Source organism: Pseudophryne corroboree, chromosome 10 (assembly GCF_028390025.1).
Source record: "Pseudophryne corroboree isolate aPseCor3 chromosome 10, aPseCor3.hap2, whole genome shotgun sequence".
NCBI classification, from domain to species: Eukaryota; Metazoa; Chordata; class Amphibia; order Anura; family Myobatrachidae; genus Pseudophryne; species Pseudophryne corroboree.
In genome coordinates, this window is record NC_086453.1 from 323,671,023 (window position 1) to 323,698,863 (window position 27,841).

The 27,841-nt window shown below is 46.8% G+C and overlaps 1 protein-coding gene across 4 annotated transcripts in view; it reads right to left on the bottom strand.

Moving 5' to 3' along the window:
- The window catches only part of VPS13D (vacuolar protein sorting 13 homolog D), a 504,218-nt gene that overhangs the window by 246,730 nt on the left and 229,647 nt on the right, over positions 1 to 27,841 (bottom strand). For all 4 annotated transcript variants that reach the window (XM_063943541.1, XM_063943538.1, XM_063943540.1 and 1 more), the window contains 7 exons: positions 18,869 to 19,032; positions 18,508 to 18,616; positions 16,782 to 16,961; positions 15,953 to 16,063; positions 10,067 to 10,216; positions 7,825 to 7,974; positions 4,371 to 4,467 (listed from right to left, as the gene is read on the bottom strand). In XM_063943541.1, coding sequence (XP_063799611.1) covers positions 4,371 to 4,467; positions 7,825 to 7,974; positions 10,067 to 10,216; positions 15,953 to 16,063; positions 16,782 to 16,961; positions 18,508 to 18,616; positions 18,869 to 19,032 — 961 coding nt within the window. The remainder of the gene's footprint in view (positions 1 to 4,370; positions 4,468 to 7,824; positions 7,975 to 10,066; positions 10,217 to 15,952; positions 16,064 to 16,781; positions 16,962 to 18,507; positions 18,617 to 18,868; positions 19,033 to 27,841) is intronic.

Consider the following 27,841-nt stretch of genomic DNA (forward strand, 5'->3'; position numbering starts at 1 on the left):
TGCTTGTGAGCAGGCCAGCCACGTTTGTGAAAACCAAACAGAACAAAGAGAGAATCAGATTTCCTAATAGAAGCAGTTCTCTTCACATAGATACGGAGAGCCCGTACCACATCCAAAGACCGCTCTTTGGAAGACAAGTCAGGAGAGACCAGGGCCGGAACCACAATCTCCTGGTTAAGGTGAAACGAAGATACCACCTTAGGCAAATAACCGGGACGTGTTCGAAGAACCACCCGGTCACGGTGAAAAATCAGATATGGGGAACTACTGGACAAGGCACCCAAATCCGACACTCTTCTAGCGGAGGCAATAGCCAGCAAAACACCACCTTAAGAGAAAGCCACTTAAGGTCAGCTGAGCCAAGAGGTTCAAATGGAGACTCTTGCAACGCCTCCAACACCACCGACAAGTCCCAAGGAGCCACAGGCGGGACATAGGGAGGTTGGATACGCAACACACCCTGAGTAAAGGTATGAACATCAGGCAAGGTCGCAATTTTTCTCTGAAACCACACCGACAAGGCAGAAATATGAACCTTGAGGGAAGCCAGACGCAGGCCTACATTTAGGCCCTGCTGCAGAAAGGCCAAAAGTTTGGCCGTACTAAACTTGGAAGCGTCATAATTGTTAGATGCGCACCAAACAAAGTAAGAATGCCAGAGCCCATGGTAAATCTGAGCAGAAGCCGGTTTCCGGGCCCGCAACATAATTTCAATGACCGCCTCAGAAAAACCTTTAGCCCTCAAGACGGAAGCTTCAAGAGCCACGCCGTCAAAGACAGTCGGGCCAGGTCCTGGTAGACACAGAGGCCCTGAACGAGGAGATCTGTGCGTTGTGGAAGTAGAATTGGACGCTCTGACGATAGGCCCTACAGGTCTGAGAACCAATGCCGTCTGGGCCACGCTGGAGCTATGAGAAGCAGAATTCCTCCTTCTTGCTTGAACTTCCGAATTACCCTGGGCAGGAGCGACACCGGAGGGAACACGTATGGCAGCCGAAACCTCCATGGCACGCCAGCACATCCACGAATGCTGCTTGAGGATCCCTTGTCCTTGCTCCGAAGACTGATTGTGTCGAGACGCCATCAGATCCACGTCTGGAAGGCCCCACCTTTCCACTAAGAGTTGAAACACTTCCGGATGGAGGCCCCACTCTCCGGTGTGTACGTCCTGATGACTGAGAAAGTCCGCTTCCCTATTTAGGACTCCCGGAATGAATAGTGCCAATATGGCCGGTAGATGGCGTTCTGCCCATTGAAGAATCAGTGAGACTTCCTTCATTGCCAAGCGGCTGCGAGTGCCGCCTTGATGGTTTATGTAAGCCACTGTGGTGGCGTTGTCCGACTGTACTTTAACAGGACGGCTCTGTATTAAATGCTGGGCCAGGTTCAATGAGTTGAAGACCGCCCGCAATTCCAGAATAATTAATTTAAAAATTCCCGCGCTTGTATTTAAATGAGCAGCTCCATAAAAATAGGACAATGATAAAATAATATAAATTGGAGCGCTAGTTAATGTGAACGCACATACCTGTAAAAGGAAAAAAGAGGTTAATTTGTAATGTTACAGCTCTTTTTGTGAAATATATTTGGTTTGGAGGTGGTAATTTTGTTGCTCCGGATAGATGTAATAGTCTCTTGTTATGAGTTACTGTCCCTGCTATCCCTAACTGACCTGCTAGCGGCTTGGTGTTGAATAGCCTGACCGGCTGCCGCAGATGTGTCAGGTCCCGTCTCGCTGTCGCTCCGGCTAAAAACCTCCTCACGCGGCTCCCGGCTTCTGAGTGCGCCAGTGATAGCACACACTGGCGTTACTCCTCCGTTGCTCTCCGTGACTTCTCCAACGCGTTTCGGGTTTTGCACCCTTTAACAAGGATTTTGAATGTGTGTTTAAACTTCCTTTTATATTAAAAAAAACTGGAGACAGTCAGAGCATTAGAACCCAGGTCAGACTTTTTAGTAGTCAAAGACTGGTTCAATTTCTTCAATTGAGCGGACAAGTTATCTGCCCACGGCGGGTTAGCCGCGGGGACCACATACGGTTGTACCGGCATAGGAGGTGCCATAGGGGGCGTTAGTTTAGTAACTAGCGTATTCAGAAGTGTGGAGAAAGGAGCCCACGGCGGGTCATTATGGATCCCCGTTGCCACAGTCCCAATGGGGGGCAAGGAGCCCCCAGAACCGGAGCCCGCAGCTGCTATATTCTCCTCATAGGGATCTGTGGCGTCAGCAACACCGGTAGTGTGTTCAGCCCCAGAACCGTTACCTTCAGAAGCAGACATGATATAACTTGCAGTATCAGGTAACACAGTACAATTAGCAGCAGCACAATACCTCTAGCCCACACCTCTGCGCAGTGTAGTCAGCACCAGCAGAGATAGAGGAGAGATATGGTGACTAAATCACAGAGAAAAATACAAGTACAGTATATCTTGTGAATATCCTATATTATAGTATTATAAACCTGACGCACCAAGCCCCCTCAGGTTATAGAATATAGGGATAGCAAGTTGAGTGAGAGACACGAAATGAAATTCACCCAGCAAGCTAATGCACACACGTAGTCACAGTTGTACAATGCAGAGGTTATTACAAACAATAATACTGCACTGGACTAGCTTATATATAGCTATGTAGTCAATAGATATAACACTGCACAGTTAAAAACTGGATGTATATCACAGGGCACTTGTACCAGAGAACCCTGACTAAATGCACTTTTTCTTAACCATCACTGTCTAAACGACACGTAGAATACTTAAGTGTCTTGTAAAGTCACAGCGCAGACTACCAGGCGGCTTTACAAAGGAGGATTTGCCCAAGCAGTCCCAGGAACAGTGTAGCTGAGAGAAATGGTGCCCAAACACTGACAGGGAGTGAGGGAGAGACAGATATGCAGCTCCAGGGCGGGAACATTTACTGTAAATGGCGCCCTGGGGCTGTGGGAGGGGCTCCAGGTCTAAGCCTTATCCCCTCTGCTGGCAAAATCACCTGGTACTGCGGGCTACTGGTAAAAAAGGTTTAGAGAGAAAACCTGACCTGCACCCATGCCCTGGTGATCTAGTGGGATCGCCTGTATGCCACAGTGTCCACTGCCAGCGCGAGCGGCCCGCCTTCCACGACCGCCACGGATCGCGATACAGCACGGGTCCCGCGAGCGAGACCCACTCACCACCTTTCGAAGCGCGGCCACGCGATTCCGGAGAGCCCAAGCCATGTGTGTCTGACAGGAAGAAAATCGGAGCCTCCCGCTGTAGTTACCCGGCAACCAGGGCGCGGGAGTGTACAGCGCCGCTAGGGAGAGATGGAGCTGCAGCAGTGAATGTCTTCTGACATTTACCACCGCTGCTGCAGCCCTTGAAGTCTTCACTTTTCTTCATAAAAAAGCTCTTCTTAGGGCTGCCTGGAGCAGCCCCTCTGTTATGAGCCCGCTATCTGCGGCACCAACTACAAAACTGAGCTCCTGTGCAGGGAGGCGGGGTTATAGAGAAGGCGGCGCTATGCATCTTGGGAACAGTCAAAGCTTTTGAGCCTGTTGGTGCCTCGGATCAAGATCCTACTCTACACCCCCAATGTCTATCCTTGTGGAGCCCAGTGTACCCCGCAGCAGAAATACATTTGCAGAGGAAAACTGTAATTACATTATTTTGAGAAAATGATAAATGTCCTGGTCTCATGGGAGCAGTGCGGGTGGGTGTGAGAGTGTGGGGAGCACAATAATGTCCAATGGAAATGACCCTGCTAGGCCTGGTCCTGATGCTCACCCCCCTCATTTTATTATTTCTCCTGGGGGACCAAAACAAGGCGTCATCAACATGGTGGTGTGCACGACTGATGTACAGCCCCCCCACTGAGCGCCTGTCCCCCAAGAAGGTGGGCTGCTGCTGTTGACTGTACCGATGTGGCTGGAAGTGTGACAGATGAGAGCCAGCCGTGGATGACTGTATCATGTAGTGACGTGAGCCATCAGGAGACAAAGGGCCTAATTCAAGGTTGATTGCAAAAGCAAAATCTTCCTCTAATGGGCAAAACCATGCTGCACTGAAGGTGGGGCAGATAAAACATGTGCAGAGAGAGTTAGATTTGGGTGGGTTATATTGTTTCTGTGCAGGGTAAATATTGGCTGCTTTATTTTTACACTGCAATTTAGATTTCAGTTTGATTACACCCCACCCAAATCTAACTCTCTCTGCACATGTTACATCTGCCCCACCTGCAGTGCAGCATGGTTTTGCCCATTAGAGAAAGATTTTGCTTTTGCAATCAACCTTGAATTAGGCCCAAAGAGCAGAAAGAAAAGATGAGACACTTATAAGATATAGATCAGACACCACGATGTCATATTGCTTAGAACAAATGGAATTGTATCATACCTGTTTCTGATGTTCCAAAACCAAAATAACTCAGCAGTTTAAGCAGCAATTTTTCCTCAATCTGGATAGTGAATTTCTGAGCTGTGATCAGTAGGTGCTACACAAGAAACAAACCACAAATCAGGTGTTTAGCTGTTCATTTGTCAGAATGCAGAAATCAACAGTGCAACCACCAGCCACAAAGATGACTCTGAAGAACTAAACCCAAGACGCACAATGACACATATTATATCTCATATTATTTACCAGGAGCGCATTACCGGCCTGCCTCTCTCTGCAGTTACTATATAGCTTATTTCACCCAGAGAGGATTTGCTTTTAATTCAGAGACAAGAATCTATAAGCAACACTGTAGTAGGTGTGGCTATAACCATCCAATCAGGGCATTACAGCACCAGATCAGAGTACCAGTACACAGACACAGTATTAGAACATATGGTCAAAATACGATTAATACAAGTGGCCAGAGTAACAGTAGGCAATCAAAGCATTAGAACACAGGGCCAGAGTAACCGCAGACAGACAGTCAGAGCATTATAACACTGGGCCAGAGTAACAGTAGAGATACCGTCAGAACATTAGAACACAGGGCCAGAGTAACCGCAGACAGACAGTCAGAACATTAGAACACAGGGCCAGAGTAACAGTAGAGATACCGTCAGAACATTATAACACTGGGCCAGAATAACAGTAGAGAGACAGTCAGAGCATTAGAACACAGGGACAGAGTAACAGTAGAGATACCGTCAGAGCATTAGAACACGGGTCTAGAGTAACAGTAGAGAGACAGTCAGAACATTAGAACACGGGTCTAGAGTAACAGTAGAGAGACAGTCAGAACATTAGAACACGGGTCTAGAGTAACAGTAGAGAGACAGTCAGAACATTAGAACACAGGGACAGAGTAACAGTAGAGAGACAGTCAGAGCATTAGAACACAGGTCTAGAGTAACAGTAGAGAGACAGTCAGAGCATTAGAACACAGGGACAGAGTAACAGTAGAGAGACAGTCAGAGCATTAGAACACAGGGACAGAGTAACAGTAGAGATACCGTCAGAGCATTAGAACACAGGGACAGAGTAACAGTAGAGAGACAGTCAGAGCATTAGAACACAGGGACAGAGTAACAGTAGAGATACCGTCAGAGCATTAGAACACAGGGACAGAGTAACAGTAGAGAGACAGTCAGAGCATTAGAACACGGGTCTAGAGTAACAGTAGAGATACCGTCAGAGCATTAGAACACAGGGACAGAGTAACAGTAGAGAGACAGTCAGAGCATTAGAACACAGGGACAGAGTAACAGTAGAGATACCGTCAGAGCACTAGAACACGGGTCTAGAGTAACAGTAGAGAGACAGTCAGAACATTAGAACACAGGGCCAGAGTAACCACAGACAGACAGTCAGAGCATTATAACACTGGGCCAGAGTAACAGTAGAGAGACAGTCAGAACATTATAACACAGGGCCAGAGTAACAGTAGAGAGACAGTCAGAGCATTATAACACTGGGCCAGAGTAACAGTAGAGATACCGTCAGAACATTAGAACACGGGTCTAGAGTAACAGTAGAGAGACAGTCAGAACATTAGAACACAGGTCTGGAGTAACAGTAGAGAGACAGTCAGAACATTAGAACACAGGGCCAGAGTAACAGTAGAGAGACAGTTAGAGCATTAGAACCCAGAGAAACCATAAACTATGAGAGCAGTACAGCATGGATGCCGAAGTAATGTTAGACAATCAGAGCATTGGAACATTGGGAGTACAGGAGTAACTGGAGTCATGAAAGCATTTATAGAGCCAAAGTAATAATAGACAATTACATCATTAGAACAGACACTGTGCTAGAGTAATGGTAAACAATGAAATTAGAATATTCATGAGACATAACTTAGAACCATGGGGGTAATTCAGACCTGATCACTAGGCTGCGTTTTCGCACAGCGGGCGATCAGGCACAAACTGTGCATGTGTATGCACCGCAATGCGCAGGCGCGCCGCACGGGTACAAAGCAGATCGCCGCTCAGCGATGGGTTTATGCGACGGATCCGTTCGCCCGGGTGATCGCAAGGAGATTGACAAGAAGAAGGCGTTTGTGGGTGGCAACTGACCATTTTTGCGGGAGTGTTTAGAAAAACGCTGGCGTGTCCATGCATTAGCAGGGTGGGTGTCTGATGTCAATTCTGGTCCCGGACAGGCTGAAGTGATTGTAGCGGCTGAGTAAGTCCTGGGCTGCGGAGAGACTGCTAAAGATCTGTTCGTACAGCTCTGCTACACATGCGTTCGAACACTTGCAAAGCGAAAATACACTCCCCTATGTGCGGCAACTATCTGATCGCAGCAGTGCAAAAATCGCTTGCTAGCGTTCAGGTCTGAATTACACCCCAAGTTCCATCTATATAAAATGATGAATACAGACAATATGTTGAATGGTAATCAGTCAACCATCTGCTGTAACATATTGGGGGGACATTCTTGAAATATGGTGCATAGGCCAATATGCTGTAACACAAAGCAACCAATCATATGTTTGCAATAAAGCCCGGTCGATGAATGGACTACGTTTAATGCAGAACCGTCCCAATCTTCCTGCACTCATTTCATAGGCACCTCCACCATATCTTTTAACATTTAGAAGCTCAGACTGGCTACCCATTGGGATATCCACCCTCACTGCAAACATACCTACACATGGACATGTAGAAGCTGGCTAAGCTGGAATACTCTGTGCTGCTGTTATCATGCCAACGCTGTAATTTGGTATGAAGTTTTTCTAGTTCCAACCATTTAATCTGTGGACCGCCTGGATATAACTAGTCCAGTGGTTCTCAAAACTTTTTTGAATCACGGCGCCCTAGAGTATCAGAATTTGTTTCATGGCACCCCTAGGTCTAAAGTTTTGTACAGAGAAATTTAGAAAGAAATATAAAATTAAGTAAAATTGTGTTTATGTCATCCTTAAGTTCGGTTATGTGCAGAGGGACAGGATTTGCTTGTGTTTGTCCGCACATTTAATGATTGCCAGCCACCAGCATTGGTTTTGCCTGTTACATTGACCATAAATAATATGAATTGGTCCTGGACCACCAATCCAAAGCACCCCTGCAAGTGCCCTGAGGCACCCCAGGGAGCCACGGCACACAGTTTGAGAACCCCTGAACTAGTCCCAAAGAACGAGTGCACCAAGTGAGATGACCCTTGGAAAAGAGTTAAATCTAATGGATCGCTGTGGATTACAAAACCTTTGTCGTGTGCACTAAGAAACATACATGACCCCAAATGGATTTCCCATCAATAACACAATCACAGGATTTCACTGTTAAAAAGAAAAAAAATGTAAAATAGGATTATGCAAGTGAATGAAATAAAAAACAATCCTGTGATAACTCATAATAAAAGGTAAAATAACCGAGTGGCAGATAAATCTAATTGTACTATGCAGATGTACCTTGTACAGGTCTGTGAGGGCGTTCTTGCTGGGTACCTTCATTGCATTGATCTGTATGGCTGGTCCAGACTCTAACTCTTCACTTTCAATGCTCTTCGGTGTTACAAAGAGCATAATAGACTGTGTTGTGCCAATTAACTGATTATCAACCTAAAGAAAAGCAAGAAACCATTATTGTCATCTCAAATAAACACAAGATCTGCATGGTTTACCCAAGTGCATACACACTTTGCCGATGCGGCCGGGACAGGCAGCGGCGGCGGGGACGACATCTATGCTGCGCTGTCGTTAACAAGGACCTCCCTCGTCTGTACATGTTCAGACGAGGGAGGGGGTCATTTACGATGGAGCGTGCATCGTTAACGACATTTAGTGTACACACTGGACGAGATTGTGAAAGATCTCGCTCAGGTCGGACCTTCTGAGCGAGCTCTTTAATTTTCTCGTGTAGTGTGTAAGGGGCTTTATCCTACAGGTAGAAGGTAACATTAAAAATAATAAACAGCATTCGGTAATTGAAACAATACACAACTGGTGCTAAAGCAACATGGAAAAAGAACAGCACAAATTCGGATGTCAGAACCATCTGCAGTTTCATATAGGGTCAAACATGTACTCAATCTGCAGCCAATATACTAGCAGAAAATGACTATGATCAGTGGCGTTATCGCCATCGGTTCTGGGCTGCGGTTAGTTCATGAACCCACTGAAATACTCAACATTCTACTAAATATACTCTTACAAAGCTTTTAAATAATTATATGACCTTCCCCTTCTTTTAATGAGAGAACCCTCATTTTCCTAATTGCAATTCCCAGTTTTCCTGGCCTACCCAAAGATTATCTGACCACATTCAGATATCCAGAAGTACGCTTCTGTTGAATTGCTACTTTGCAACTGCTTTTGATTGGCTGGGAGTGTAAAAGCGATTCACCAGTGATGAATATTGGCCAACAAAGCAGTCTGCGATATAAACCGATGTTTTACTCTCAGCTGCTGTTGTCTCCATTAATTTACCACTAGTGAGAGAGTCCAAACTTAAGTGTCTGCAATGTACAACCACTACACACTTAAACGTACACTGTCGATGCTGTCTACCTTTAAGGAATAATGGGGCAGATATATTAACTTGGAGAAGGCATAAGGAAGTGATAAACCAATGATAAATGCAAGGGGATAAACACACCAGCCAATCAGCTCCCATATGTAAATTAACAGTTAGGAGCTGATTGAAGAAGCAATAAAAGTGCTGATAGAATCATATACATTGCACCCCAGAGAATAACAGCCATAGGAGTCCAATAATTAATAAACTATAAATTACTTTATTAAAAATGAGTGTAGACTTTTTATGACCATATGCATGAAATATGCCTTATACTGTATAACAATTAAAAATGTGGTCAAAGAGCCTGGGATACCTTCTGGACTAGGGCATTGATAAGAGCCAGGGACAAGGTGAGTATGTACAGTGAGTGTGTATTAAAGGACTAAAACACTCTGTGTGTTTGTACTGTGCTTATTTTAAGAATTTTTGTACAGAAGGACTATAGGTACCAGCGAGCCCTTAATGCCAGGGCTTGCTGGCACTTGTGGTTCTCAAAGTGCCAGCAAGCAGTGCAAGCTTGCTGGAGCCTATTACTTTAAATCTTCAATTTGCTTGTTTGGCTGTGTTTTGCAGTTCAAATCATGATTTCACTCATGTGTTTGGCTTTAGTAAATCTCAGAGTTTGAAAAACAGGCTAAACTCGCATGAGAATGCAAACTCGGACCAACACGATTCTTAGTAAATTTACCCGAAGAGAAAAAGGAGAGGAGTGTGAGAGGAGAGAAAGGAAAGGGGGGAGTAAGATATGAGACGAGTTGCGAGAAAATGAGGAGAGAGAAAAAGAAAAGACGAGAGAGAAAAAGAAAAGACGAGAGAGAAAAAGAGGAGAGGACAGAAAAAAGGGTAATGAGAAGGACAAGAGAGGAGGTTGCATAGTATAAAAAAAGAGGCAAGAACTCCCCCCCCCCCCCCCCCCCCCCCACCTCCCCAAAGAAAACTACAAAATAAACCAGTTTACATCATGAGGCACAAAAATCCACAAAAAATAAGTGGGTGGAGATGACTCTTCATTGGGAATGGGTGTGTGCTCAGTGGAAAATATATTAAAAAAGTAATAAATAAACATTAAATAATAACATGGGACAGACACATACATTTAAGGTATGGACAAACACGGTTACAATAAAATAATACCTGAACATTCTGTACATTGAGTTCTAGCACCTGATTGGCGGCTAGATGGGTGTAGTGGACATTAATTCCCGTGAAACTTGCAAACACCAGCTCCTCTGGGACTTTATTAATCAGCGAAATACCAATTCCTTCCTGTAGCTTTATTATAACCTGGAACAAAAAAAAATAAGAATTTACTTACCGATAATTCTATTTCTCGGAGTCCGTAGTGGATGCTGGGGTTCCTGAAAGGACCATGGGGAATAGCGGCTCCGCAGGAGACAGGGCACAAAAAAGTAAAGCTTTACTAGGTCAGGTGGTGTGCACTGGCTCCTCCCCCTATGACCCTCCTCCAGACTCCAGTTAGGTACTGTGCCCGGACGAGCATACACAATAAGGGAGGCATTTTGAATCCCGGGTAAGACTCATACCAGCCACACCAATCACACCGTACAACTTGTGATCTAAACCCAGTTAACAGTATGACAACAGAAAGGGCCTCTTAAAGATGGCTCCTTAACAATAACCCGAATTAGTTAACAATAACTATGTACAAGTATTGCAGATAATCCGCACTTGGGATGGGCGCCCAGCATCCACTACGGACTCCGAGAAATAGAATTATCGGTAAGTAAATTCTTATTTTCTCTATCGTCCTAAGTGGATGCTGGGGTTCCTGAAAGGACCATGGGGATTATACCAAAGCTCCCAAACGGGCGGGAGAGTGCGGATGACTCTGCAGCACCGAATGAGAGAACTCCAGGTCCTCCTTTGCCAGGGTATCAAATTTGTAAAATTTTACAAACGTGTTCTCCCCCGACCACGTAGCTGCTCGGCAGAGTTGTAATGCCGAGACCCCTCGGGCAGCCGCCCAAGATGAGCCCACCTTCCTTGTGGAGTGGGCTTTTACAGTTTTAGGCTGTGGCAGGCCTGCCACAGAATGTGCAAGTTGAATTGTGTTACAAATCCAACGAGCAATCGACTGCTTAGAAGCAGGTGCGCCCAACTTGTTGGGTGCATACAATATAAACAGCGAGTCAGATTTTCTGACTCCAGCCGTCCTTGCAATGTATATTTTTAAGGCTCTGACAACGTCCAACAACTTGGAGTCCTCCAAGTCGCTAGTGGCCGCAGGCACCACAATAGGTTGGTTCAGATGAAATGCTGATACCACTTTAGGGAGAAAATGCGGACGAGTCCGCAGTTCTGCCCTATCCGAATGGAAGATTAGATAAGGACTTTTATAAGATAAAGCCGCCAATTCAGATACTCTCCTGGCAGAGGCCAGGGCTAGCAACATAGTCACTTTCAATGTGAGATATTTCAAATCCACCTTTTTCAATGGTTCAAACCAATGGGATTTGAGGAAATCTAAAACTACATTTAGATCCCACGGTGCCACCGGAGGCACCACAGGAGGCTGTATATGCAGTACTCCCTTGACAAAAGTCTGGACCTCAGGGACAGAGGCCAATTCTTTTTGGAAGAATATTGACAGGGCCGAAATTTGAACCTTAATGGATCCCAATTTGAGACCCATAGATAATCCTGATTGCAGGAAATGTAGGAAACGACCCAGTTGGAATTCCTCCGTCGGAACCCTCCGATCCTCGCACCACGCTACATATTTTCGCCAAATGCGGTGATAATGTTTCACGGTGACTTCCTTCCGTGCCTTAATCAAGGTAGGAATGACTTCTTCTGGAATGCCTTTCCCTTTTAGGATCTGGCGTTCAACCGCCATGCCGTCAAACGCAGCCGCGGTAAGTCTTGAAAAAGACAGGGACCCTGCTGTAGCAGGTCCCTTCTCAGAGGTAGAGGCCACGGTTCGTCCGTGAGCATCTCTTGAAGTTCCGGATACCAAGTCCTTCTCGGCCAATCCGGAACCACTAGTATTGTTCTTACTCTTCTTTGCCGTATGATCTTCAATACCTTTGGTATGAGCGGCAGAGGAGGAAACACATACACTGACTGGTACACCCAAGGAGTTACCAGTGCGTCCACAGCTATTGCCTGTGGATCTCTTGACCTGGCGCAATATTTGTCCAGTTTCTTGTTGAGGCGAGACGCCATCATGTCTACAATTGGTCTTTCCCAACGGTCTATTAACATGTTGAAGACTTCTGGATGTAGACCCCACTCTCCCGGATGAAGATCGTGTCTGCTGAGGAAGTCTGCTTCCCAGTTGTCCACGCCCGGGATGAACACTGCTGACAGTGCTATCACGTGATTCTCCGCCCAGCGAAGAATCTTGGCAGCTTCTGCCATTGCACTCCTGCTTCTTGTGCCGCCCTGCCTGTTTACATGGGCGACCGCCGTGATGTTGTCCGACTGAATCAACACCGGCTTTCCTTGCAGGAGAAGTTCCGCCTGGCTTAGAGCATTGTAGATTGCTCTTAGTTCCAGAATGTTTATGTGAAGAGACTTTTCCAGACTCGTCCATACTCCCTGGAAGTTTCTTCCTTGTGTGACTGCTCCCCAGCCTCTCAGGCTGGCGTCCGTGGTCACCAGGATCCAATCCTGAATGCCGAATCTGCGGCCTTCTAATAGGTGAGCCTTCTGCAACCACCACAGAAGTGACACCCTTGTCTTTGGTGACAGGGTTATTCGCAGGTGCATCTGCAGATGCGACCCTGACCATTTGTCCAACAGATCCCTTTGGAATATTCTTGCATGGAATCTGCCGAATGGAATTGCTTCGTAAGAAGCCACCATTTTTCCCAGGACTCTTGTGCATTGATGTACTGACACTTTTCCTGGTTTTAGGAGGTTCCTGACCAGATCGGATAACTCCTTGGCTTTTTCCTCTGGAAGGAAAACCTTTTTCTGAACCGTGTCCAGAATCATTCCTAGGAACAGCAGACGAGTTGTCGGGATTAAATGGGATTTTGGAATATTCAGAATCCACCCGTGTTGTCTTAGCACCTCTTGAGATAGTGCTAAAGCTGTCTCCAGCTGTTCTCTGGACCTTGCCCTTATTAGGAGATCGTCCAAGTATGGGATAACCAATACGCCTTTTCTTCGAAGAAGAATCATCATCTCGGCCATTACCTTGGTAAAGACCCGAGGCGCCGTGGACAATCCGAACGGCAGCGTCTGAAACTGATAGTGACAGTTTTGAACAATGAACCTGAGGTACCCCTGGTGTGCGGGGTAAATCGGAACGTGTAGATACGCATCCTTGATGTCCAAGGATACCATAAAGTCCCCTTCTTCCAGGTTCGCTATCACTGCTCTGAGTGACTCCATCTTGAACTTGAACTTTTTTATGTAGAGGTTCAAGGACTTCAGAGTTAGAATAGGCCTTACCGAGCCATCCGGCTTCGGTACCACAAATAGAGTGGAATAATACCCCTTTCCTTGTTGTAATAGGGGTACTTTGACTATCACCTGCTGAGCGTACAGCTTGTGAATGGCTTCCAACACCCTCTCCCTTTCGGAAGAGACGGTTGGTAAGGCAGACTTCAGGAAACGATGAGGAGGATCCGTCTCTAATTCCAACCTGTACCCCTGAGATATTATCTGCAGGATCCAGGGGTCTACCTGCGAGTGAGCCCACTGCGCGCTGTAATTTTTGAGACGGCCCCCCACTGTCCCCGAGTCCGCTTGAGAGGCCCCAGCGTCATGCTGAGGTTTTTGCAGGAGCCGGGGAGGGCTTCTGTTCCTGGGAAGGAGCTGCCTGTTGGTGTCTCTTCCCTCTTCCTCTGCCTCGTGGCAGGTACGACAAGCCCTTTGCTCTCTTATTTTTGTAGGAGCGAAAAGGCTGCGGTTGAAAGGTCGGTGCCTTTCTCTGTTGGGGAGTGACTTGAGGTAAAAAAGTGGATTTCCCGGCAGTAGCCGTGGCCACCAAGTCTGATAGACCAACTCCAAATAACTCCTCCCCTTTATACGGCAAAACCTCCATGTGACGTTTTGAATCCGCATCGCCTGTCCACTGTCGTGTCCATAAGGCTCTTCTGGCTGAAATGGACATAGCACTCACCCGAGATGCCAGTGTGCAAATATCCCTCTGTGCATCACGCATATAGATAAATGCATCCTTTATTTGTTCTAACGACAGTAAAACATTGTCCCTATCTAGGGTATCAATATTTTCAATCAGGGATTCTGACCAAACTACTCCAGCACTGCACATCCAGGCAGTTGCTATAGCTGGTCGTAGTATAACACCTGCATGTGTGTATATATTCTTTTGAATAACTTCCATCTTTCTATCTGATGGATCCTTAAGTGCGGCCGTCTCAGGAGAGGGTAACGCCACTTGTTTGGATAAGCGTGTGAGCGCCTTGTCCACCTTAGGGGGTGTTTCCCAGCGCGCCCTAACCTCTGGCGGGAAAGGGTATAATGCCAATAACTTTTTTGAAATTATCAACTTTTTATCAGGAGCAACCCACGCTTCATCACACACGTCATTTAATTCTTCTGATTCAGGAAAAACTGTTTGTAGTTTTTTCACACCATACATAATACCCTGTTTTACGGTATCTGTAGTATCAGCTAAATGTAACGTCTCCTTCATTGCCAAAATCATATAACGTGTGGCCCTACTGGAAAATACGTTTGAATTTCTACCGTCGTCACTGGAATCAGTGCCCGTGTCTGGGTCTGTGTCGACCGACTGAGGCAAAGGGCGTTTTACAGCCCCTGACGGTGTTTGAGGCGCCTGGACAGGCATTAATTGATTGTCCTCAACTGACTGTTTAAGGGAAGATAAACCATCACGTAATTCCACAAATAAAGGCATCCATTCTGGTGTCGACCCCCTGGGGGGTGACATCTGCATATTTGGCAATTGCTCCGCCTCCACACCAATATCGTCCTCATACATGTCGACACCACGTACCGACACACACCGCAAACTCACAGGGAATGCTCTAATGAAGACAGGACCCACTAGCCCTTTTGGGGAGACAGAGGGAGAGTCTGCCAGCACACACCACAAAGCGCTATATATACAAGGGATATCCTTATATTAAGTGCTCCCTTATAGCTGCTTTAATATATATATATATAGCCATTAATGTGCCCCCCCTCTCTGTTTTACCCTGTTTCTGTAGTGCAGTGCAGGGGAGAGACCTGGGAGCCGTTCTGACCAGCGGAGCTGTGACAGAAAATGGCGCCGTGTGCTGAGGAGATAGGCCCCGCCCCTTTTTCGGCGGGTTCTTCTCCCGCTATTTTTCCAGTCAGGCAGGGGTTAAATATCTCCATATAGCCCCTATGGGCTATATGTGAGGTATTTTTAGCCTTGTATAAGGTTTATATTTGCCTCTCAGAGCGCCCCCCCCCAGCGCTCTGCACCCTCAGTGACTGCCCAGTGAAGTGTGCTGAGAGGAAAATGGCGCACAGCTGCAGTGCTGTGCGCTACCTTATGAAGACTGAGGAGTCTTCAGCCGCCGGTTTCCGGACCTCTTCACGCTTCAGCATCTGCAAGGGGGTCGGCGGCGCGGCTCCGGGACCGGACTCCACGGCTGGGCCTGTGTTCGATCCCTCTGGAGCTAATGGTGTCCAGTAGCCAAGCAGCAAATCCACTCTGCATGCAGGTGAGTTTACTACTTTCCCCCTAAGTCCCACGTTGCAGTGATCCTGTTGCCAGCAGGACTCACTGTAAAGAAAAAAACCTAAACTAAACTTTCTCTAAGCAGCTCTTTAGGAGAGCCACCTAGATTGCACCCTTCTCGTTCGGGCACAAAATCTAACTGGAGTCTGGAGGAGGGTCATAGGGGGAGGAGCCAGTGCACACCACCTGACCTAGTAAAGCTTTACTTTTTTGTGCCCTGTCTCCTGCGGAGCCGCTATTCCCCATGGTCCTTTCAGGAACCCCAGCATCCACTTAGGACGATAGAGAAAAAGTGTCATTTCTATTCAACGTGGTCTGGAGTACGATCGCCGCTGTAAACAAATACACACTTCCAACTCCTGCTCTTGGTCTGGGCTCTTAAACTTTCTCATCTCCAGCTGTGCGAGTTCATCCATTTCATTTGAAAGGCGTTCACTTCTGCGCTGCCTGAAGTCCGTTATCTGGAAAGCAGATGAATAGCTCTTGGTTTATATCAATTCATGCAGGAGGGTCAAGCAATAGTAACTACACATTGTAAAGGTGACTCGTTCTTCTGTCACTCGGCTCCCGTAGGAGTATCTCAGAGTCTAAAAAGTGTTCCCGTCATACAATTCTAAATACTCTTCTTATACTTGGTTACCATATATCGATTTAATATGTTGTGTAGACCAGAAGACCAATATGGGCACTTACATCAGTTTTTGGTTTGTCAATTACTAGACATACAATACTATCTATCTATCTATCTATCTATCTATCTATCTATCTATCTATCTATCGGTAACCCTCTCTTACTGAGGCTCAGGAAAGTGTCACTCTGAATTTTGGGGCCTTAAATTAATGAAACAACTTGCACTTGTGGGCCAAACCAAACAACCTCATAGGGGAAATCATTTTATGGTATTATTATATTTCTTCTTTATTTATAAAGGCGCAGCAAGGGGTTTGTAGCACCATCCCACATTTCTAGTGGTAAATAATACTGAAATCTAGTTTTTGGAAATGTTTAGTTGAAAGAAAATGTTTGGATGCTATGGAGATGGCTCCAATGTTTCCCCACCACAGTCCTCCTCGTTTTGGAAGTCAGGCAGGAGATGCGTCTATATTTCCTGTATGGGTCCCTACAACTTTTACGGCTGTTATGTACCCCATAGCGCTAGAATAAGAGGGGATACTGACCTGTAAAACTCTGGTGGGCCCATCTGGGATAACTCTGACAGACAGGACACCTGACCCGGGCCTCATCTTCTGGTTTATAAACTGCTGTTCTTTGGGGACGGAGCAGAGATGTTCTAGGGATGCGTCTGGTCCGAGCACCACCTCAGCTCCATCGTACAAGCCTGAAACTCCATTTCTGGCCTGAAATCAGCACAAATGATATCATGGATATTTACAAAGCAAAATTATATAAAAACAAAATACCACAAAATAAAAACACATTAAAAAATACCCCAAAAAACACAGCAGTGCAGAACCAGGCCCTCACACACTATTGTCGTAGTGTCACCAAACTGCCCTTCTCGGCGTGTCAGGTCCTGTGCAACTCGGCTTGCGCCTAATGTCATGTTTGTTTGAAGATGCACCTTAGTGGCAATGCGATGCCACACAACTGCTTCACAAGACTGCACTGATTCATCTGATAAACATTTGTACATCTGTGTGTGAATGAGTCTGAATCTGTATAGAAAGCGCTACCATGCAGCGGCTGTGACTTTTTCTAACGCTACGTTCTGTTGTGCTTCATCTGCGACTTTGTACATATTTATAACTTATTCCTGTGTGGTTTAAGTTGCAGCCCGGCGTCTCTGGTACAAACTGGGGGTTGTTTCCCTGTGTCTGTAGTGTGAATAAGGCGTAGATTTAAAGGAAAAGTCGCTAAGCTATACTGTTTGTGCCACATATCATATTGAAGCTCAGTGTATTAGGACACATAATAATAATTTTATTTATATAGCGCTCTTTCTCCAATAGGACTCAAGGCGCTTAAACGATACATAGCATAATATAGTACAGAAAATAATAAAGTACAAAAAAGCTTTTCATAAAATACAGAAGCATGTAGATACTAAAGGGACATTATGGAAATGCTTGAGTAAACAGGAAAGTCTTGAGTCTACTTTTGAAGGATTCTATAGTTGGGGCCTCTCGCACTGTGCGGGGAAGTGAGTTCCATAGAGTTGGAGCCGCAGAACTAAAAGCTCGACCCCCAGATGACTTACGGGAGATTCTAGGTAATGTTAAAAGTCCTTCATCTACAGATCGCAGTAATCGAGTGGGGCAGTATGGGGTCAGAAGCTGCTTCAGGTACCTTGGGCCCTGGTCATGTAATGCTTTGAAACTCAGTAAGTCAATCTTGAAGATGATTCGCCATCGTACAGGCAGCCAGTGAAGGTAGTAGAGTATGGGTGTTATGTGGCTAGAACGGGGCTGGTCGGTTAACAGCCAGGCAGCTGTGTTTTGCACCAGCTGTAAGCGGTGCAATTCTTTTGCTGGGAGACCAAGGTAGAGGGCATTATAGAAGTCTAATCGAGATTATACAAATGCATGGATGACTTTTGGCAGATCATCTGAGGGAATTAAGTGCTTGATTCTGGCTATGTTCCTCAGGTGAAAGAATGAGGATTTGATTGTGGCTGATATCTGATGTTTAAGTGTCAAGCCACCATCCAGGACAACGCCAAGATTCCGCACACGATCAGTGGTTTGTAATTCTGAATCCCCTGAGTGTAAGTCCAGTTGGTTGGCTATGCTGCAGTCTTCTCCTTTGATGTTGCGGTCCTATCCTAAGGACCTCTGTTTTATCCGGGTTCAGTTGCAGCCAACTGGCACTCATCCTGGCACTCATATAACCTACACATCTGTAGGTTATATCACTATATACAGATTGTTTCAATTGTGAGCTCACCTGGACAACCAATCCATGTAAGCTGCAGCTAAGCTTCCCATCCCGAAAACACCAGGTCTGAGTAGTGCTCCGCCTGCGATCGGGCTTCCTCAGCATCAGCGGCTCATACCTGGTAAAGTGATGTGCACACAGCAGAATATAACAAATCATTGCATGGCATTGTTATCTGTATCACTATGACAGATTGCTGGATCCTGGAGATGTGCTAGCAGAAGGAGAGATCTTATATTACAGACGTATAACCCTGTACAATTTGGAGATGAGAGGGGGGTGTAATTACTTTGATAGATATTTAAAGGGTGTAACTAACAAATTCACTGTTTAAATCCCAAAGGCAGAAAAAAACATTACTATACTGTACCGGTTATCGGTGACCGCCGCGAGTCCAGCTATATCCAGCACCAAGGAAGATTCTAGAGATCGTACAGTGGATGGCTTGTTTGGATTATGAGGAGCTGATGAGCCTTCGTGGCACAGCATACCAGTGCCCGTCATCCGCCAAAGCTGGGACCGCTTGCCCGGCTCCTGCCATTAAAACAAACACACAGAGCAATTCCATTTGTTTACATTAACCTGAAAACAGAGATTCCAATCCTCGTTAGGCTAAAAGGCTCCCGCCAGGCCTGGGGGGTAACCTGCACCGAGATAAATATTTGTAATATATGTTACACAGTTGGGGGTGCCTTATATAATGTAATGTCTGGTTAACCCTAATTATTAGGGATTCACATATATATATGCGAGACAAATTTTAAAGGCCCACAAAGGTGCTACCTACTGGTTTAAATAAGGATATAGAGTCAAATGCCCATAGAGAGGGGAAAAGGGGGAGAAACCAGGAACAATTTGAGGTGCACTCACCCAACTAACAAAGTTTAATGTGAGTAATATTACAAAAAATGTATATCCACCGTGGTACTGTTCAATAAAGGCTTAAATGCCCAATAATATAAATCAATGTATAGACTGTATTTCTGTTTACATGGGACTCAATTGTCCTTTATTAATGATAGAGCGAAATAATAAGAATTTACTTACCGATAATTCTATTTCTCGTAGTCCGTAGTGGATGCTGGGAACTCCGTAAGGACCATGGGGAATAGCGGCTCCGCAGGAGACTGGGCACAAAAGTAAAAGCTTTAGGACTACCTGGTGTGCACTGGCTCCTCCCCCCATGACCCTCCTCCAAGCCTCAGTTAGGATACTGTGCCCGGACGAGCGTACACAATAAGGAAGGATATTGAATCCCGGGTAAGACTCATACCAGCCACACCAATCACACCGTACAACCTGTGATCTGAACCCAGTTAACAGCATGATAACAGAGGAGCCTCTGAAAAGATGTCTCACAACAATAATAACCCGATTTAGTTAACAATAACTATGTACAAGTATTGCAGACAATCCGCACTTGGGATGGGCGCCCAGCATCCACTACGGACTACGAGAAATAGAATTATCGGTAAGTAAATTCTTATTTTCTCTGACGTCCTAGTGGATGCTGGGAACTCCGTAAGGACCATGGGGATTATACCAAAGCTCCCAAACGGGCGGGAGAGTGCGGATGACTCTGCAGCACCGAATGAGAGAACTCCAGGTCCTCCTCAGCCAGGGTATCAAATTTGTAGAATTTAGCAAACGTGTTTGCCCCTGACCAAGTAGCTGCTCGGCAAAGTTGTAAAGCCGAGACCCCTCGGGCAGCCGCCCAAGATGAGCCCACTTTCCTTGTGGAATGGGCTTTTACAGATTTTGGCTGTGGCAGGCCTGCCACAGAATGTGCAAGCTGAATTGTACTACAAATCCAACGAGCAATAGTCTGCTTAGAAGCAGGAGCACCCAGCTTGTTGGGTGCATACAGGATAAACAGCGAGTCAGATTTTCTGACTCCAGCCGTCCTGGAAACATATATTTTCAGGGCCCTGACTACGTCCAGCAACTTGGAGTCCTCCAAGTCCCTAGTAGCCGCAGGCACCACAATAGGCTGGTTCAAGTGAAATGCTGAAACCACCTTAGGGAGAAATTAAGGACGAGTCATCAATTCTGCCCTGTCCGCATGAAAAATTAGGTAAGGGCTTTTATAGGATAAAGCCGCCAATTCTGAGACACGCCTGGCTGAAGCCAGGGCTAACAGCATTACCACATTCCATGTGGGATATTTTAAATCCACTGTGGCAAGTGGTTCGAACCAATGTGATTTTAGGAATCCCAAAACCACATTGAGATCCCAGGGTGCCACTGGAGGCACAAAGGGAGGCTGTATATGCAGTACCCCCTTTACAAAAGTCTGGACTTCAGGAACTGAAGCCAATTCTTTCTGGAAGAAAATCGACAAGGCCGAAATTTGAACCTTAATGGATCCTAATTTTAGGCCCATGGACAGTCCTGTTTGCAGGAAATGCAGGAAACGACCTAGTTGAAATTCCTCTGCCGGGGCCTTCCTGGCCTCGCACCACGCAACATATTTCCTCCAAATACGGTGATAACGTTGTGCAGTTACATCCTTCCTGGCTTTGATCAGGGTAGGGATGACTTCATCTGGAATGCCTTTCTCCTTCAGGATCCGGCGTTCAACCGCCATGCCATCAAACGCAGCCGCGGTAAGTCTTGGAACAGACAGGGTCCTTGCTGAAGCAGGTCCCTTCTTAGAGGTAGAGGCCACGGATCCTCCGTGAGCATCTCCTGAAGTTCCGGGTACCAAGTCATTCTTGGCCAATCCGGAGCCACGAGTATAGTTCTTACTCCTCTCCGTCTTATAATCCTCAGTACCTTGGGTATGAGAGGCAGAGGAGGGAACACATACACTGACTGGTACACCCACGGTGTTACCAGAGCGTCCACCGCTATTGCCTGAGGGTCCCTTGACCTGGCGCAATACCTGTCTAGTTTTTTGTTGAGGCGGGACGCCATCATGTCCACCTTTGGTTTTTCCCAACGGTTTACAATCAATTGGAAGACTTCTGGATGAAGTCCCCACTCTCCCGGGTGGAGATCGTGTCTGCTGAGAAAATCTGCTTGCCAGTTGTCCACTCCGGGAATGAACACTGCTGACAGTGCTATCACATGATTTTCCGCCCAGCGAAGAATCCTTGCAGCTTCTGCCATCGCTCTCCTGCTTCTTGTGCCGCCCTGTCTGTTTACGTGGGCGACTGCCGTGATGTTGTCCGACTTGATCAACACCGGCTGACCCTGAAGCAGAGGCCTTGCTTGACTTAGGGCATTGTAAATGGCCCTTAGTTCCAGGATATTTATGTGAAATGACGTTTCCATGCTTGACCACAAGCCCTGGAAATTTCTTCCCTGTGTGACTGCTCCCCAGCCTCTCAGGCTGGCATCCGTGGTCACCAGGACCTAGTCCTGAATGCCGAATCTGCGGCCCTCTAGAAGATGAGCACTCTGCAACCACCACAGGAGAGACACCCTTGTCCTTGGAGACAGGGTTATCCGCTGATGCATCTGAAGATGCGATCCGGACCATTTGTCCAGCAGATCCCACTGAAAGGTTCTTGCGTGGAATCTGCCGAATGGAATCGCTTCGTAAGAAGCCACCATTTTTCCCAGGACCCTTGTGCATTGATGCACTGACACTTGACCTGGTTTTAGGAGGTTCCTGACTAGCTCGGATAACTCCCTGGCTTTCTCCTCCGGGAGAAACACCTTTTTCTGGACTGTGTCCAGAATCATCCCTAGGAACAGCAGACGTGTCGTCGGAATCAGCTGCGATTTTGGAATATTTAGAATCCACCCGTGCTGTCGTAACACTACTTGAGATAGTGCTACTCCGACCTCTAACTGTTCCCTGGACCTTGCCCTTATCAGGAGATCGTCCAAGTAAGGGATAATTAAGACGCCTTTTCTTCGAAGAAGAATCATCATTTCGGCCATTACCTTGGTAAAGACCCGGGGTGCCGTGGACAATCCAAACGGCAGCGTCTGAAACTGATAATGACAGTTCTGTACCACAAACCTGAGGTACCCTTGGTGAGAAGGGCAAATTGGGACATGGAGGTAAGCATCCTTGATGTCCAGAGACACCATATAGTCCCCTTCTTCCAGGTTCGCTATCACTGCTCTGAGTGACTCCATCTTGAATTTGAACCTTTGTATGTAAGTGTTCAAGGATTTCAGATTTAAAATAGGTCTCACCGAGCCGTCTGGCTTCGGCACCACAACAGCGTGGAATAATACCCCTTTCCCTGTTGCAGGAGGGGTACCTTGATTATCACCTGCTGGGAATACAGCTTGTGAATGGCTTCCAATACCGCCTCCCTGTCGGAGGGAGACGTTGGTAAAGCAGACTTCAGGAACCGGCGAGGGGGAGACGTCTCGAATTCCAATTTGTACCCCTGAGATACTACCTGCAGGATCCAGGGGTCCACTTGCGAGTGAGCCCACTGCGCTCTGAAATTCTTGAGACGGCCCCCCACCGTGCCTGAGTCCGCTTGTAAGGCCCCAGCGTCATGCTGAGGACTTGGCAGAAGCGGGGGAGGGCTTCTGTTCCTGGGAAGAGGCTGCCTGATGCAGTCTTTTTCCCCTTCCTCTGCCCCGGGGCAGAAATGAGGAGCCTTTTGCCCGCTTGCCCTTATGGGGACGAAAGGACTGAGCCTGAAAAGACGGTGTCTTTTTCTGCTGAGAGGTGACTTGGGGTAAGAAGGTGGATTTCCCAGCCGTTGCCGTGGCCACCAGGTCCGATAGACCAACCCCAAATAACTCCTCCCCTTTATACAGCAATACTTCCATATGCCGTTTGGAATCCGCATCACCTGACCACTGTCGCGCCCATAACCCTCTTCTGGCAGAAATGGACAGCGCACTTACTCTTGATGCCAGAGTGCAAATATCCCTCTGTGCATCTCGCATATATAGAAATGCATCCTTTAAATGCTCTATAGTCAATAATATACTGTCCCTATCCAGGGTATCAATATTTTCAGTCAGGGAATCCGACCAAGCCCCCCCAGCACTGCACATCCAGGCTGAGGCGATTGCTGGTCGCAGTATAACACCAGTATGTGTGTATATACTTTTAAGGATATTTTCCAACTTCCTATCAGCTGGTTCCTTGAGGGCGGCCGTATCAGGAGACGGTAACGCCACTTGTTTTGATAAGCGTGTGAGTGCTTTATCCACTCTAGGGGGTGTTTCCCAACGCGCCCTAACCTCTGGCGGGAAAGGGTATAATGCCAATAATTTTTTAGAAATTATCAGTTTTTTATCGGGGGAAACCCACGCTTCATCACACACCTCATTTAATTCATCTGATTCAGGAAAAACTACGGGTAGTTTTTTCACACCCCACATAATACCCTTTTTTGTGGTACTTGTAGTATCAGAAATGTTCAAAACCTCCTTCATTGCCGTGATCATGTAACGTGTGGCCCTACTGGAAGTCACGTTTGTCTCCTCACCGTCGACACTGGAGTCAGTGTCCGTGTCTGGGTCTGTGTCGACCATCTGAGGTAACCGGCGCTTTAGAGCCCCTGACGGTGTTTGAGATGCCTGGACAGGCACTAGCTGATTTGCCGGCTGTCTCATGTCGTCAACAGTCTTTTGTAAAGTGCTGACGCTATCACGTAATTCCTTCCATAAGACCATCCAGTCAGGTGTCGACTCCCTAGGGGGTGACATCACTATTACAGGCAATTGCTCCGCCTCCACACCATTTTCCTCCTCATACATGTCGACACAAACGTACCGACACACAGCACACACACAGGGAATACTCTGATAGAGGACAGGACCCCACTAGCCCTTTGGGGAGACAGAGGAGAGTTTGCCAGCACACACCAGAGCGCTATATATAATGTATAGGGACAACCTTATATAAGTGTTTCTCCCTTATATAGCTGCTGTATAGATTCTTATGCCAATTTAGTGCCCCCCCTCTCTTGTTTTACCCTGTTTCTGTAGTGCAGGACTGCAGGGGAGAGTCAGGGAGACGTCCTTCCAGCGGAGCTGTGAGGGAAAATGGCGCTTGTGTGCTGAGGAGATAGGCTCCGCCCCCTTCTCGGCGGCCTTTCTCCCGCTTTTTTAAGGAAAACTGGCAGGGGTTAAATGCATCCATATAGCCCAGGAGCTATATGTGGTGCATTTTTCGCCATCCAAGGTGTTTTTATTGCGTCTCAGGGCGCCCCCCCCCAGCGCCCTGCACCCTCAGTGACCGGAGTGTGAAGTGTGCTGAGAGCAATGGCGCACAGCTGCGGTGCTGTGCGCTACCTTGTTGAAGACAGGACGTCTTCTGCCGCCGATTTTCCGGACCTCTTCTGTCTTCTGGCTCTGTAAGGGGGCCGGCGGCGCGGCTCTGGGACCCATCCATGGCTGGGCCTGTGATCGGTCCCTCTGGAGCTAATGTCCAGTAGCCTAAGAAGCCCAATCCACTCTGCACGCAGGTGAGTTCGCTTCTTCTCCCCTTAGTCCCTCGATGCAATGAGCCTGTTGCCATCAGGACTCACTGAAAATAAAAAACCTAACTTAAACTTTTTCACTAAGCAGCTCAGGAGAGCCGCCTAGTGTGCACCCTTCTCGTTCGGGCACAAAAATCTAACTGAGGCTTGGAGGAGGGTCATGGGGGGAGGAGCCAGTGCACACCAGGTAGTCCTAAAGCTTTTACTTTTGTGCCCAGTCTCCTGCGGAGCCACTATTCCCCATGGTCCTTACGGAGTTCCCAGCATCCACTAGGACGTCAGAGAAATTAGAATTAAAATAACGGAAAAAATGAAAAAGTGACAGAAAGTAAATAATAAGTGAATAAAGATTAAAAACAAAGCTGATGTGCTGTCTCCCTTTATATATTTTCTAGTGTTGCTTGCAAAGATACATACACATACAAGTGTTTATACAGCACTGTGTCAGTGATAAATTTGTAAGAGACATACAATTTATGTATTAACTGAAACCTATATAATGTGATAAAAGAAAATATGTTACTTTGCTAATGAGTCACAACCTGTTACATCAAATAGTAACCGTAATTATCAGACTATGTAACACTAAATCTCCACTCCTGCTTTTCAGATTATAGATGTAGTAAGTAATTTCTGATGTTATGAGTTAAGAAATAAATGCAACATTGTTGCTGAGTGTATGACTCATGCCTTAGATCTTACAGATCCCTGGTTTCTCTAATAGGCCCTTCGCACATGCCGATTTTTTTAAAGATATGAACGATCTCGTTCATGAATGAACGAGAACTCGTTCATATCTTTCAGTGTGGAGGCTCCAGCGATGAAGGATGCGCGGCCCCGCGCTCGTTCATCGCTGGTCCCCCGTCGGCTGTGCATGCAGGCCAATATGGACAATCTCGTCCATATTTGCCTGCACTTCAATGGAGCCGCGTGACGGGGGGAGTGAAGAAACTTCACTCCCCCCGTCACTGCCCCCCCGCCGCCGGGTCGGCCGTATCCGCCGTCGGGCAGCTCTGCGGAGATCGTCATGTATGCCCATAAGCCTGAGTAACCTATAACCAGGCAAGTTTATTTGCACTGTGATACACTGTAAGATCTTATAGGCCCTACACACTGGCCGATCCGCCGCCGAGCTGCCCGGCGGTGGATACGGCCGACGGGCGACCCGGCGGGAGGGGGGGTGGGGGGGTTTGCAGTGACGGGGGGAGTGAAGTTTCTTCACTCCCCCCGTCACCCGGCTGCATTGAAGTGCAGGCAAATATGGACGAGATCGTCCATATTGGCCTGCATGTACAGCCGACGGGGAACCAGCGATGAACTAGCGTGGGGCCGCGTATCGTTCATCGCTGGAGCCTCCACACTGCACGATATGAACGGTATCTCGTACATTAATGAACGAGATCGTTCATATCATGCAGTGATGTCGGCCAGTGTGTAGGGCGCATAAGGGAGACAACACATCAGCTTTGTTTTTAATCCTTATTCACTTATTATTTACTTTCTGTCACTTTTTAATTTTTTCCGTTATTTTAATTCTAATATTTCGCTCTATCATTAATAAAGGACAATTGAGTCCCATGTAAACAGAAATACAGTCTGTACATTGATTTATATTATTGGGCATTTAAGCCTTTATTGAACAGTACCACGGTGGATATACATGTTTTGTAATATTAATCACATTAAAATTTGTTATATGGGTGAGTGCACCTCAAATTGTACCTGGTTTCTTCCCCTTTTCCCCTCTCTATGGGGATTTGACTCATTAACCTGAAAACATTAACATTTTTAGATTTCAGGCACTTACGGCATAGGCAAATGCAAGGGGGGGGGGGTTTACGGTTGCCTGGAAATCCCACTTCTCTTAGACAGTGGCTCAAATTAGAACCACAATAGCGATAGTATATAACATGATTGCTAGAGCTGCCACCACAACATGCAGTGTAAGAGACAGAGAGGAGCTGCTGAACACGCCCAGTGGATGCAGCTTCTTCTACCAAAGTGTGTGGATCTGAGCGTCCACTCTGTGCACTGGACCAGAGAGTAGTTGCCAGGAAGAAGAGACAGGTACCTCGTCATGAGGTGGGAGAATGTGTGCTTAGAACGTGCAGTACTGGTTCTATTATGTTTGTGTATTTATTTATTATGGGATGTTTAACCTTTTCCTGACCACTTATGTTATTTATGTTAGTTAAATTTGTCTTACACAGCCTATACTATAGACCATCTATAGTGGTCGTTATTAATACTGTAGTGTGTATATATAATGTATATACGGATGGAGCCCTCCTCATCTTTGCCTTTAATAGGATTAACTGAGCCAGGGCAGTCGGACTTAATCCCATGCTGCAATGACTTAGGGGGTGATTCCGAGTTGATCGCACGTAGCAACTTTTTGCTGCTCGTGCGATCAACTTGACACCGCCTATGAGGGAGTGTATTTTAGCATAGCAGGGCTGCGATCGCTTGTGCAACCCTGCTATGCTAAAACAGTTGTGTGTAAAACAAGACCAGGGCTGCAGTTACTCACCCAGTGCGACGGATCCAGCAATGAAGGTCCCGGTCCTGACATCAGACATCCGCCTTCCAAACGCCTCGACACGCCTGCGTTGGACTCACCATGCCTGGAAACCGGTGAGTATCTGCCCCGGAACGCCTCCCGCCTGTCCGTCTTCTTGCGATCGCCGCTGCAATCACATTTCTCGCTGGTGGCGGCGTTGCCCGGCGACGACTGTCGCCAGACGACACATGCGTGCAATGCACCCGCTGCGCATGCTAATTTCCGAACCGTACGCACCACAGCGAAGAACCGCTGCATGCGAACGGGTCGGAATGACCCCCTTAATCCCCTGCTGTTTTGTTCTCTCTATTGTATTGCAGCTGAAAACAATAGATGAAAGGCTTATGCTCATAAACCTTGGTGCACCTAGGCG